The 10,944-nt window shown below is 45.0% G+C and overlaps 1 protein-coding gene and 1 long non-coding RNA gene across 2 annotated transcripts in view; both read right to left on the minus strand.

Moving 5' to 3' along the window:
- Nucleotides 1-2,332: 2,332 nt before the first annotated feature.
- LOC127924209 (uncharacterized) lies at nucleotides 2,333-3,845 on the minus strand. The gene is made up of 3 exons (XR_008117153.1): nucleotides 3,817-3,845; nucleotides 3,457-3,526; nucleotides 2,333-2,796 (listed from the first exon to the last, which is right to left on the minus strand). It is a non-coding gene; the product is annotated as an uncharacterized LOC127924209 (long non-coding RNA).
- A 2-nt stretch (nucleotides 3,846-3,847) lies between these two features.
- The window catches only part of LOC118362007 (vam6/Vps39-like protein), a 76,671-nt gene continuing 69,574 nt past the window's right edge, over nucleotides 3,848-10,944 (minus strand). The window contains exons 15-21 of the mRNA XM_052508659.1: nucleotides 10,685-10,771; nucleotides 10,459-10,532; nucleotides 10,022-10,238; nucleotides 6,344-6,472; nucleotides 5,853-5,955; nucleotides 4,160-4,205; nucleotides 3,848-4,036 (exon numbers count right to left, since the gene is read on the minus strand). Coding sequence (XP_052364619.1) covers nucleotides 3,863-4,036; nucleotides 4,160-4,205; nucleotides 5,853-5,955; nucleotides 6,344-6,472; nucleotides 10,022-10,238; nucleotides 10,459-10,532; nucleotides 10,685-10,771 — 830 coding nt within the window. The 3' untranslated portion in view covers nucleotides 3,848-3,862. The remainder of the gene's footprint in view (nucleotides 4,037-4,159; nucleotides 4,206-5,852; nucleotides 5,956-6,343; nucleotides 6,473-10,021; nucleotides 10,239-10,458; nucleotides 10,533-10,684; nucleotides 10,772-10,944) is intronic.

The raw sequence follows: 10,944 nt of genomic DNA on the forward strand, positions 1-10,944 counted from the left end.
ACTGTAGGAGACACCGTATGTGTTTACTGTAGGAGATACTGTGTGTGTTTACTGTAGGAGATACCGTATGTGTTTACTGTAGGAGATACCGTATGTGTTTACTCTAGGAGATACCGTATGTGTTTACTGTAGGAGATACTGTATGTGTTTACTGTAGGAGATACTGTGTGTTTACTGTAGGAGATACTGTATGTGTTTACTGTAGGAGACACCGTATGTGTTTAGTGTAGGAGACACCGTATGTGTTTACTGTAGGAGATACTGTAGGAGGAACTGTATGTGTTTACTGTAGGAGAGAGCGTATGTGTTTACGGTAGGAGATACTGTAGGCGATACCGTATGTGTTTACTGTAGGAGATACCGTATGTGTTTACTGTAGGAGGAACTGTATGTGTTTACTGTAGGAGATACTGTATGTGTTTACTGTAGGAGACACCGTATGTGTTTACTGTAGGAGACACCGTATGTGTTTACTGTAGGAGATACTGTGTGTTTACTGTAGGAGATACTGTGTGTTTACTGTAGGAGATACTGTATGTGTGTACTGTAGGAGATACCGTATGTGTGTACTGTAGGAGATACCGTATGTGTCTACTCTAGGAGATACTGTGTGTGTTTACTGTAGGAGATACTGTATGTGTTTACGGTAGGAGATACTGTATGTGTTTACTGTAGGAGATACTGTGTGTGTTTACTGTAGGAGATACCGTATGTGTTTACTGTAGGAGATACCGCATGTGTTTACTGTAGGAGATACTGCATGTGTTTACTGTAGGAGATACTGTATGTGTTTACTGTAGGAGACACCGTATGTGTTTAGTGTAGGAGATACTGTAGGAGATACCGTATGTGTTTACTGTAGGAGATACCGTATGTGTTTACTGTAGGAGACACTGTAGGAGATACCGTATGTGTTTAGTGTAGGAGACACCGTATGTGTTTAGTGTAGGAGATACTGAATTTGTTTATTTTTACGTGCCCTTCCTCTCCCTCTCTCTTGGCAAGACAGGCTCTGGGAGCTGAGCCAGGGGAAATGAAAGCAGAGGCACATTAAAACCCAGTACGGGAGAGGAGAGAGCAGAACCACATTAAAACCCAGTACAGGAGAGGAGAGAGCAGAACCACATTAAAACCCAGTACAGGAGAGGAGAGAGCAGAACCACATTAAAACCCAGTAAGGGAGAGGAGAGAGCAGAACCACATTAAAACCCAGTACGGGAGAGGAGAACCACATTAAAACCCAGTAAGGGAGAGGAGAGAGCAGAACCACATTAAAACCCAGGAAGGGAGAGGAGAGAGCAGAACCACATTAAAACCCAGTAAGGGAGAGGAGAGAGCAGAACCACATTAAAACCCAGGAAGGGAGAGGAGAGAGCAGAACCACATTAAAACCCAGTAAGGGAGAGGAGAGAGCAGAACCACATTAAAACCCAGGAAGGGAGAGGAGAGAGCAGAACCACATTAAAACCCAGTAAGGGAGAGGAGAGAGCAGAACCACATTAAAACCCAGGAAGGGAGAGGAGAGAGCAGAACCACATTAAAACCCAGTAAGGGAGAGGAGAGAGCAGAACCACAATAAAACCCAGTAAGGGAGAGGAGAGAGCAGAACCACATTAAAACCCAGGAAGGGAGAGGAGAGAGCAGAACCACATTAAAACCCAGTAAGGGAGAGCAGAACCACATTAAAACCCAGTAAGGGAGAGGAGAGAGCAGAACCACATTAAAACCCAGTAAGGGAGAGGAGAGAGCAGAACCACAATAAAACCCAGTAAGGGAGAGGAGAGAGCAGAACCACATTAAAACCCAGTAAGGGAGAGGAGAGAGCAGAACCACATTAAAACCCAGTAAGGGAGAGGAGAACCACATTAAAACCCAGTAAGGGAGAGGAGAACCACATTAAAACCCAGTAAGGGAGAGGAGAGAGCAGAACCACATTAAAACCCAGTACGGGAGAGGAGAGAGCAGAACCACATTAAAACCCAGTAAGGGAGAGGAGAGAGCAGAACCACATTAAAACCCAGTACGGGAGAGGAGAGAGCAGAACCACGTTATAATAAATCGAATACTTACTGGTGCTGTGGTTCAGTCTACCTTAGCGGTATTCAGAGTGCTGTGGTACAGTCTACCTTAATGGTATTCAGAGTGCTGTGGTGCAGTCTACCTTAGTGGTATTCAGAGTGCTGTGGTGTGGTGCAGTCTACCTTAGTGGTATTCAGAGTGATGTGGTTCAGTCTACCTTAGTGGTATTCAGAGTGCTGTGGTGCAGTCTACCTTAGTGGTATTCAGAGTGCTGTGGTGCAGTCTACCTTAGTGGTATTCAGAGTGCTGTGGTGCAGTCTACCTTAGTGGTATTCAGAGTGCTGTGGTGCAGTCTACCTTAGTGGTATTCAGAGTGCTGTGGTTCAGTCTACCTTAGTGGTATTCAGAGTGCTGTGGTGCAGTCTACCTTAGTGGTATTCAGAGTGCTGTGGTGCAGTCTACCTTAGTGGTATTCAGAGTGCTGTGGTGCAGTCTACCTTAGCGGTATTCAGAGTGCTGTGGTGCAGTCTACCTTAGTGGTTTTCAGAGTTCTGTGGTGCAGTCTACCTTAGTGGTATTCAGAGTGCTGTGGTGCAGTCTACCTTAGTGGTATTCAGAGTGCTGTGGTTCAGTCTACCTTAGTGGTATTCAGAGTGCTGTGGTTCAGTCTACCTTAGTGGTATTCAGAGTGCTGTGGTTCAGTCTACCTTAGTGGTATTCAGAGTGCTGTGGTTCAGTCTACCTTAGTGGTATTCAGAGTGCTGTGGTTCAGTCTACCTTAGCGGTATTCAGAGTGCTGTGGTGTGGTTCAGTCTACCTTAGTGGTATTCAGAGTGCTGTGGTGCAGTCTACCTTAGTGGTATTCAGCGTGCTGTGGTGTGGTGCAGTCTACCTTATTGGTATTCAGAGTGCTGTGGTTCAGTCTACCTTAGTGGTATTCAGAGTGCTGTGGTTCAGTCTACCTTAGTGGTATTCAGAGTGCTGTGGTTCAGTCTACCTTAGTGGTATTCAGAGTGCTGTGGTTCAGTTTACCTTAGCGGTATTCAGAGTGCTGTGGTGTGGTTCAGTCTACCTTAGTGGTATTCAGAGTGCTGTGGTGCAGTCTACCTTAGTGGTATTCAGCGTGCTGTGGTGTGGTGCAGTCTACCTTAGTGGTATTCAGAGTGCTGTGCTGTGGTTCAGTCTACCTTATTGGTATTCAGAGTGCTGTGGTTCAGTCTACCTTAGTGGTATTCAGAGTGCTGTAGTGCAGTCTACCTTAGCGGTATTCAGAGTGCTGTAGTGCAGTCTACCTTAATGGTATTCAGAGTGCTGTGGTGCAGTCTACCTTAGTGGTATTCAGAGTGCTGTGGTGCAGTCTACCTTAGTGGTATTCAGAGTGCTGTGGTGCAGTCTACCTTAGTGGTATTCAGAGTGCTGTGGTGTGGTGCAGTCTACCTTAGTGGTATTCAGAGTGCTGTGGTTCAGTCTACCTTAGTGGTATTCAGAGTGCTGTGGTTCAGTCTACCTTAGCGGTATTCAGAGTGCTGTGGTACAGTCTACCTTAGTGGTATTCAGAGTGATGTGGTGCAGTCTACCTTAGTGGTATTCAGAGTGCTGTGGTGCAGTCTACCTTAGTGGTATTCAGAGTGCTGTGCTGTGGTTCAGTCTACCTTAGTGGTATTCAGAGTGCTGTGGTGCAGTCTACCTTAGTGGTATTCAGAGTGCTGTGGTGCAGTTCAGTCTACCTTAGTGGTATTCAGAGTGCTGTGGTTCAGTCTACCTTATTGGTATTCAGAGTGCTGTGGTTCAGTCTACCTTAGTGGTATTCAGAGTGCTGTGGTTCAGTCTACCTTATTGGTATTCAGAGTGCTGTGGTGCATTCTACCTTCGCGGTATTCAGCTTGCTGTGGTGCAGCTCCAGGACATGTAGAGCTGCCTTTAGATTGGCCTGTGGCTCCGACAGCTCCATTTTGATTGGTCCAAGGCAGTGGACATCAGGAGGGGACAAATACATGCGCAGCAGAGACAGGTACACCTGTATAACAACATGACAACAACATGGGGTTAAGAGACAGGTCCACCAGAATAACACTGTATTACCAGGGTTAATAGAGGTTTACCATAGAGTGAGATGTACAGCTAGTAAGTAAGTACTCACATCTTTGTTTCTGTCTGTGTCTTTGTCATAATGCCGGTGACAGTACCTGAAGGGAGAGAAACACAAAATGGCACTGTTATAACTGACAATAACATCAGCAAAGACACCGCCTGAGAAACACAAAATGGCACTGTTATAACTGACAATAACATCAGCAAAGACACCGCCTGGAGAGAAACACAAAATGGCACTGTTATAACTGCCAATAACATCAGCAAAGACACCGCCTGGAGAGAAACACAAAATGGCACTGTTATAACTGCCAATAACATCAGCAAAGACACCGCCTGGAGAGAAACACAAAATGGCACTGTTATAACTGCCTATAACATCAGCAAAGACACCGCCTGGAGAGAAACACAAAATGGCACTGTTATAACTGCCAATAACATCAGCAAAGACACCGCCTGGAGAGAAACACAAAATGGCACTGTTATAACTGCCTATAACATCAGCAAAGACACCGCCTGGAGAGAAACACAAAATGGCACTGTTATAACTGCCTATAACATCAGCAAAGACACCGCCTGGAGAGAAACACAAAATGGCACTGTTATAACTGCCTATAACATCAGCAAAGACACCGAGATTTTCCAGAATCTGTGCAATAAAAAAAAATACTGGAAAATAAGAGAGACTATTCTGTACTACAAGCAGGAAACTGCAGTTTTCCTTAAGATCCTCTGCTGAACATGTAATATAGTGTACAATGGTCCTGGGGGGTGTGTGTGTGTGTGTGTGTGTGTGTGTGTGTGTGTGTGTGTGTGTGTGTGTGTGTGTGTGTGTGTGTGTGTGTGTGTATGTGGGTGTGTGTGTATGTGTGTGTTTGTGGGTGTTTGTGGGTGTATGTGTGTGGGTGCATGTGTGTGTATGTGTGTGTGTGGGTGAATGTGTGTGTGTGGGTGAATGTGTATGTGTGGGTGGGTGCATGTGTGTGTATGTGTGTGTGTGGGTGCATGTGTGTGTATGTGTGTGTGTGTGTGTGTGTGTGTGTGAATGTGTGTGTGTGTGGGTGCATGTGTGTGTATGTGTGTAGTACGACTCACTCCTTGGCCATGTGTGTGTATGTGTGTAGTACGACTCACTCCTTGGCCATGTGTGTGTATGTGTGTAGTACGACTCACTCCTTGGCCATGTGTGTGTATGTGTGTAGTACGACTCACTCCTTGGCCATGTGTGTGTGTGTGTATGTGTGTGTGTGTGTATGTGTGTGTGTGGGTGAATGTGTGTATGTGTGTGTGCGTGACTCACTCCTTGGCCATGTGTGTGTATGTGTGTGTGAATGTGTGTATGTGTGTAGTACGACTCACTCCTTGGCCATGTGTGTGTATGTGTGTAGTACGACTCACTCCTTGGCCATGTGTGTGTATGTGTGTAGTACGACTCACTCCTTGGCCATGTGTGTGTGTGTGTATGTGTGTGTGTGTGTATGTGTGTGTGTGGGTGAATGTGTGTATGTGTGTGTGCGTGACTCACTCCTTGGCCATGTGTGTGTATGTGTGTGTGAATGTGTGTATGTGTGTAGTACGACTCACTCCTTGGCCATGTGTGTGTATGTGTGTGTGAATGTGTGTATGTGTGTAGTACGACTCACTCCTTGGCCATGTGTGTGTATGTGTGTATGCGTGACTCACTCCTCTGCCATGTGTGTGTATATGTGGGTGAATGTGTGTATGTGTGTAGTACGACTCACTCCTTGGCCATGTGTGTGTCCTTCAGGACGTGTACGTAAATGAAGAGGGCCTGTTCATGTTTCCCCATCCGACCCAGCAGCAGGGCCCTCTCCTCCAGAAGACCTGACAGACAAACGGCATGGTTGAAGATACAAGGGCTAAAGACAAGTAAAAAACACATTTATGAGACCAGCGTCGTTGGTGACAAGCATCGTTAAGAATTGTTCCTCATTCATGCAAAGACCTCTGGGATATCAAAATCCTCTGGTTTTCGCCTTTGTGGCATGGTGAGCACACGGTCACGGAGGCTAGCAATATAGCCATGAGCCATAGGAGTTGGCAAGACGGCACAAACCGATCTGGAACCAGGCTAGAATACCGAACAAACTCACATATCCAGAGCGAATGACAAGTGAGTGCTTTCAACTAGAGAAGTCGGAAAAAAACTGCATATGACCACTGCGAGTACAACCAGCCAGGAACTGTTGTATCCAATCCATCCGATCCTCACCATCGAAGGGGAAGTCAGAGATAAGTCGGCCTGGTTCGTAGCTGGTAGAGACCTCCAGGAAACACACGAGCTTGCTCCTGAACTCTCCCAGGTCCCCCTCCTCCTTCCCAGCAGCCACTGCAGGAACCCCTACAGGAAGACAGAACAGATAGATTTTATTAGAATATCACATATCAGCTGTGGAGGGAAAGGGGAGAATACCGAGTCAGTTGTCCAACTGAAATGTGTCTTACACGTTTAACCCAACCCCTCTGAATCAGAGAGGTGTGTCTTCCACGTTTAACCCAACCCCTCTGAATCAGAGAGGTGTGTCTTCCACGTTTAACCCAACCCCTCTGAATCAGAGAGGTGTGTCTTCCACGTTTAACCCAACCCCTCTGAATCAGAGAGGTGTGTCTTCCACGTTTAACCCAACCCCTCTGAATCAGAGAGGTGTGTCTTCCACGTTTAACCCAACCCCTCTGAATCAGAGAGGTGTGTCTTCCACGTTTAACCCAACCCCTCTGAATCAGAGAGGTGTGTCTTCCACGTTTAACCCAACCCCTCTGAATCAGAGAGGTGTGTCTTCCACGTTTAACCCAACCCTCTGAATCAGAGAGGTGTGTCTTCCACGTTAACCCAACCCCTCTGAATCAGAGAGGTGTGTCTTCCACGTTTAACCCAACCCCTCTGAATCAGAGAGGTGTGTCTTCCACGTTTAACCCAACCCCTCTGAATCAGAGAGGTGTGTCTTCCACGTTTAACCCAACCCCTCTGAATCAGAGAGGTGTGTCTTCCACGTTTAACCCAACCCCTCTGAATCAGAGAGGTGTGTCTTCCACGTTTAACCCAACCCCTCTGAATCAGAGAGGTGTGTCTTCCACGTTTAACCCAACCCCTCTGAATCAGAGAGGTGTGTCTTCCACGTTTAACCCAACCCCTCTGAATCAGAGAGGTGTGTCTTCCACGTTCAACCCAACCCCTCTGAATCAGAGAGGTGTGTCTTCCACGTTTAACCCAACCCCTCTGAATAGAGGTAGTGAGGGTAGTGAGGGTAGTGAGGGTAGTGAAGGTTGTGAGGGTAGTGATGTTAGTGAGGGTAGTGACGGGAGTGATGTTAGTGAGGGTAGTGATGTTAGTGAGGGTAGTGATGTTAGTGAGGGTAGTGACGTTAGTGAGGGTAGTGATGTTAGTGAGGGTAGTGACGTTAGTGAGGGTAGTGACGTTAGTGAGGGTAGTGACGTTAGTGAGGGTAGTGACGTTAGTGAGGGTAGTGACGTTAGTGAGGGTAGTGACGTTAGTGAGGGTAGTGACGTTAGTGAGGGTAGTGACGTTAGTGAGGGTAGTGAAGGTTGTGAGGGTAGTGAGGGTAGTGATGTTAGTGAGGGTAGTGAGGGTAGTGACGGGAGTGATGTTAGTGAGGGTAGTGATGGGAGTGATGTTAGTGAGGGTAGTGATGGTAGTGAGGGTAGTGAGGTTAGTGACGGTAGTGACGTTAGTGAGGGTAGTGATGTTAGTGAGGGTAGTGACGTTAGTGAGGGTAGTGACGTTAGTGAGGGTAGTGACGTTAGTGAGGGTAGTGACGTTAGTGAGGGTAGTGATGTTAGTGAGGGTAGTGACGGTAGTGATGTTAGTGAGGGTAGTGACGGTAGTGAGGTTAGTGAGGGTAGTGAGGGTAGTGATGTTAGTGAGGGTGGTGATGTTAGTGAGGGTGGTGACGTTAGTGAGGGTGGTAGCGTTAGTGAGGGTGGTGGCGTTAGTGAGGGTGGTGACGTTAGTGAGGGTGGTGGCGTTAGTGAGGGTGGTGACGTTAGTGAGGGTGGTGACGTTAGTGAGGGTGGTGCGTTAGTGAGGGTGGTGGCGTTAGTGAGGATGGTGACGTTAGTGAGGGTGGTAGTAGTAATAGTGGTGGTAGTAGTAATAGTAGTAGTAGCAGCTCTTACATAGTAGTAGTATATTAGTGATAGTAGTATTAGTAGTAGTAGCAGGTCTTACCCTCGGTAGTGGTAGTAGTCGTAGTGATGATAGTAGTATTAGTAATAGTAGTAGTAGTAGTAGTGATGATAGTAGTATTAGTAGTAGTAGTAGTAGTGACGATAGTAGTAGTGATAGTAGTATTAGTAATAGTAGTAGTAGTGATATTATTAGTGGTAGTAGTAATAGTAGTATTAGTGGAAGTAGTAATAGTAGTGGTAGTAGTAATAGTAGTGATAGTAGTAGTAGCAGGTCTTACATAGTAGTAGTATATTAGTGATAGTAGTATTAGTAGTAGTAGTAATAGTAGTAGTGGTAGTAGTAATAGTAATGTTAGTAGTAGTAGTAATGGTAGTAGTAATAGTAATGGTAGTAGTAATAGTAGTATTAGTAGTAGTAGTAGGTCTTACATAGTAGTAGTATATTAGTGATAGTAGTATTAGTAGTAGTAGTAATAGTAGTAGTGGTAGTAGTAATAGTAATGTTAGTAGTAGTAGTAATGGTCGTAGTAATAGTAATGGTAGTAGTAGTATAGTAGTATTAGTAGTAGTAGCAGGTCTTACATAGTAGTAGTATATTAGTGATAGTAGTACGTTAGTAGTAGTAGTAGTAATAGTAGTAGTGGTAGTAGTAAGTAGTATATTAATGGTAGTAGTAATAGTAGTAGTAGTAATAGTAGTAATAGTAGTAATAGTAATGGTAGTAGTAGTAGTGGTAGTAGTAATATTAGTATTAGTAGTAGTAGCAGGTCTTACATAGCAGTAGTATATTAGTGATAGTAGTATTAGTAGTAGTAGTAGTAGTAGTAGTAGTGGTAGTAGTAATAGTAATGGTAGTAGTAGTAGTAATAGTAATGGTAGTAGTAGTAGTGGTAGTAGTATTAGTAGTAGTAATGGTAGTAGTAGTAGTGGTAGTAGTAATAGTAATGGTAGTAGTAATGGTGGTAGTAATATTAGTAGTAGTAATGGTAGTAGTAGTAGTAGTATAGTAGTAGTAGCAGGTCTTACATAGTAGTAGTATATTAGTGATAGTAGTATTAGTAGTAGTAGCAGGTCTTACCCTCGGTAGTAGTAGTAGTAGTAGTAGTAGTGATAGTAGTAATAGTAATGGTAGTAATAGTAGTAATAGTGGTAGTAGTAGTAGCAGGTCTTACCCTTGGTAGTAGTAGTAGTAGTAGTAGTAGTAGTAGTAGTAATAGTAATGTTAGTAATAGTAGTAATAGTGGTAGTAGTAGTAATAGTAGTAGTAGCAGGTCTTACCTCGGTAGTAGTAGTAGTAGTAGTGATAGTAGTGGTATTAGTAGTAGTAGCAGGTCTTACCCTCGGTAGTAGTAGTGATAGTAGTAATAGTAATGGTAGTAATAGTAGTAATAGTGATAGTAGTAGTGGTAGTAGTAATAGTAATGGTAGTAGTAGTAATGGTCGTAGTAATAGTAATGGTAGTAGTAGTGGTAGTAGTAATAGTAATGGTAGTAATAGTGGTAGTAGTAATAGTAATGGTAGTAATAGTAGTAATAGTGGTAGTAGTAATGGTAGTAGTAATAGTAGTAGTATTAGTATTAGTAGCAGGTCTTACCCTCAGGCAGGGAGTTGAGGTACTGCTTCATGAGCCCCTGGACCCTCTCTAGGTAGTTATAGTAGTAGTATTAGTAGTATTAGTAGTATTACTAGTAGTAGTAGTAGTAGTAATGATAGTAGTAGTATTAGTAGTAGTATCAGGTCTTACCCTCGGGCAGGGAGTTGAGGTACTGCTTCATGAGCCCCTGGACCCTCTCCAGGTACAGCTGAATGAGGACGTTATGGAACTCTGGCTCCGTCTCCTCCCAGACGTGTACAATGTGCTCCAGGTAGGGGATAGTCAGCTCCTTAAAGCCCTCCTTCAGGAAGTTCAGGACCTTGTCTCTGGGCAGGGTCTCTACCTCCGTCAGGTCCTCAGTGAAGATCTGGGACAGAGACGCACAATATAAATACTGCGCTAATTTTCTTGTTTTATGATTTTCAGTCGGAGGAGGGTGTTTAGAAAATGATGTTTTTGTTGATTCCTTTGTTTGATGTCCAAGCGGCTCTCGATTCTGCAGTACTAAACACGTCTCAGCGAGTGTGACTTCATCGAGTGCAAGGGTTTAGGGAAAGGAGGTAGATTTGTAATTGAGCCGGTCTCACCTTCAGTCCGTCTTCAGGACAGATCTTCAACACCCAGGGAGAGAACTCAAAGATGATGCCTAGATTCTCCATCCCTGAGGAGAGAAAGAGAGAGAGTGTTATAACTGTGTTCAGGTGTTCTCTGTCAGTCGAACACTAATCTGTCTGTCTGTAAAAGCCTATTGTCTCTAAGCCAGTTCTGGACAGTTTAAAACAGTGTTGACGTGGTGTGGGGAGAAACGCTCACCCAGTCTCTGGAGGTACTGCACGGTCCTCTCGTGCCCCTTTAGGGGAGAGTTCGCCTTGGTGGACTGGTCCAACAACACTTGTAGGGCTGGGGGAGGAAGAGAGGAGAGTTAGCCTTGGTGGACTGGTCCAACAACACCTGTAGGGCTGGGGGAGGAAGAGAGGAGAGTTAGCCTTGGTGGACTGGTCCAACAACACCTGGAGGGCTGGGGGAGGAAGAGAGGAGAGTTAGCCTTGGTGGACTGGTCCAACAACACCTGG

The sequence above is a fragment of the Oncorhynchus keta genome, unplaced genomic scaffold (genome assembly GCF_023373465.1).
Source record: "Oncorhynchus keta strain PuntledgeMale-10-30-2019 unplaced genomic scaffold, Oket_V2 Un_contig_383_pilon_pilon, whole genome shotgun sequence".
In the NCBI taxonomy this organism is placed as follows: Eukaryota; Metazoa; Chordata; class Actinopteri; order Salmoniformes; family Salmonidae; genus Oncorhynchus; species Oncorhynchus keta.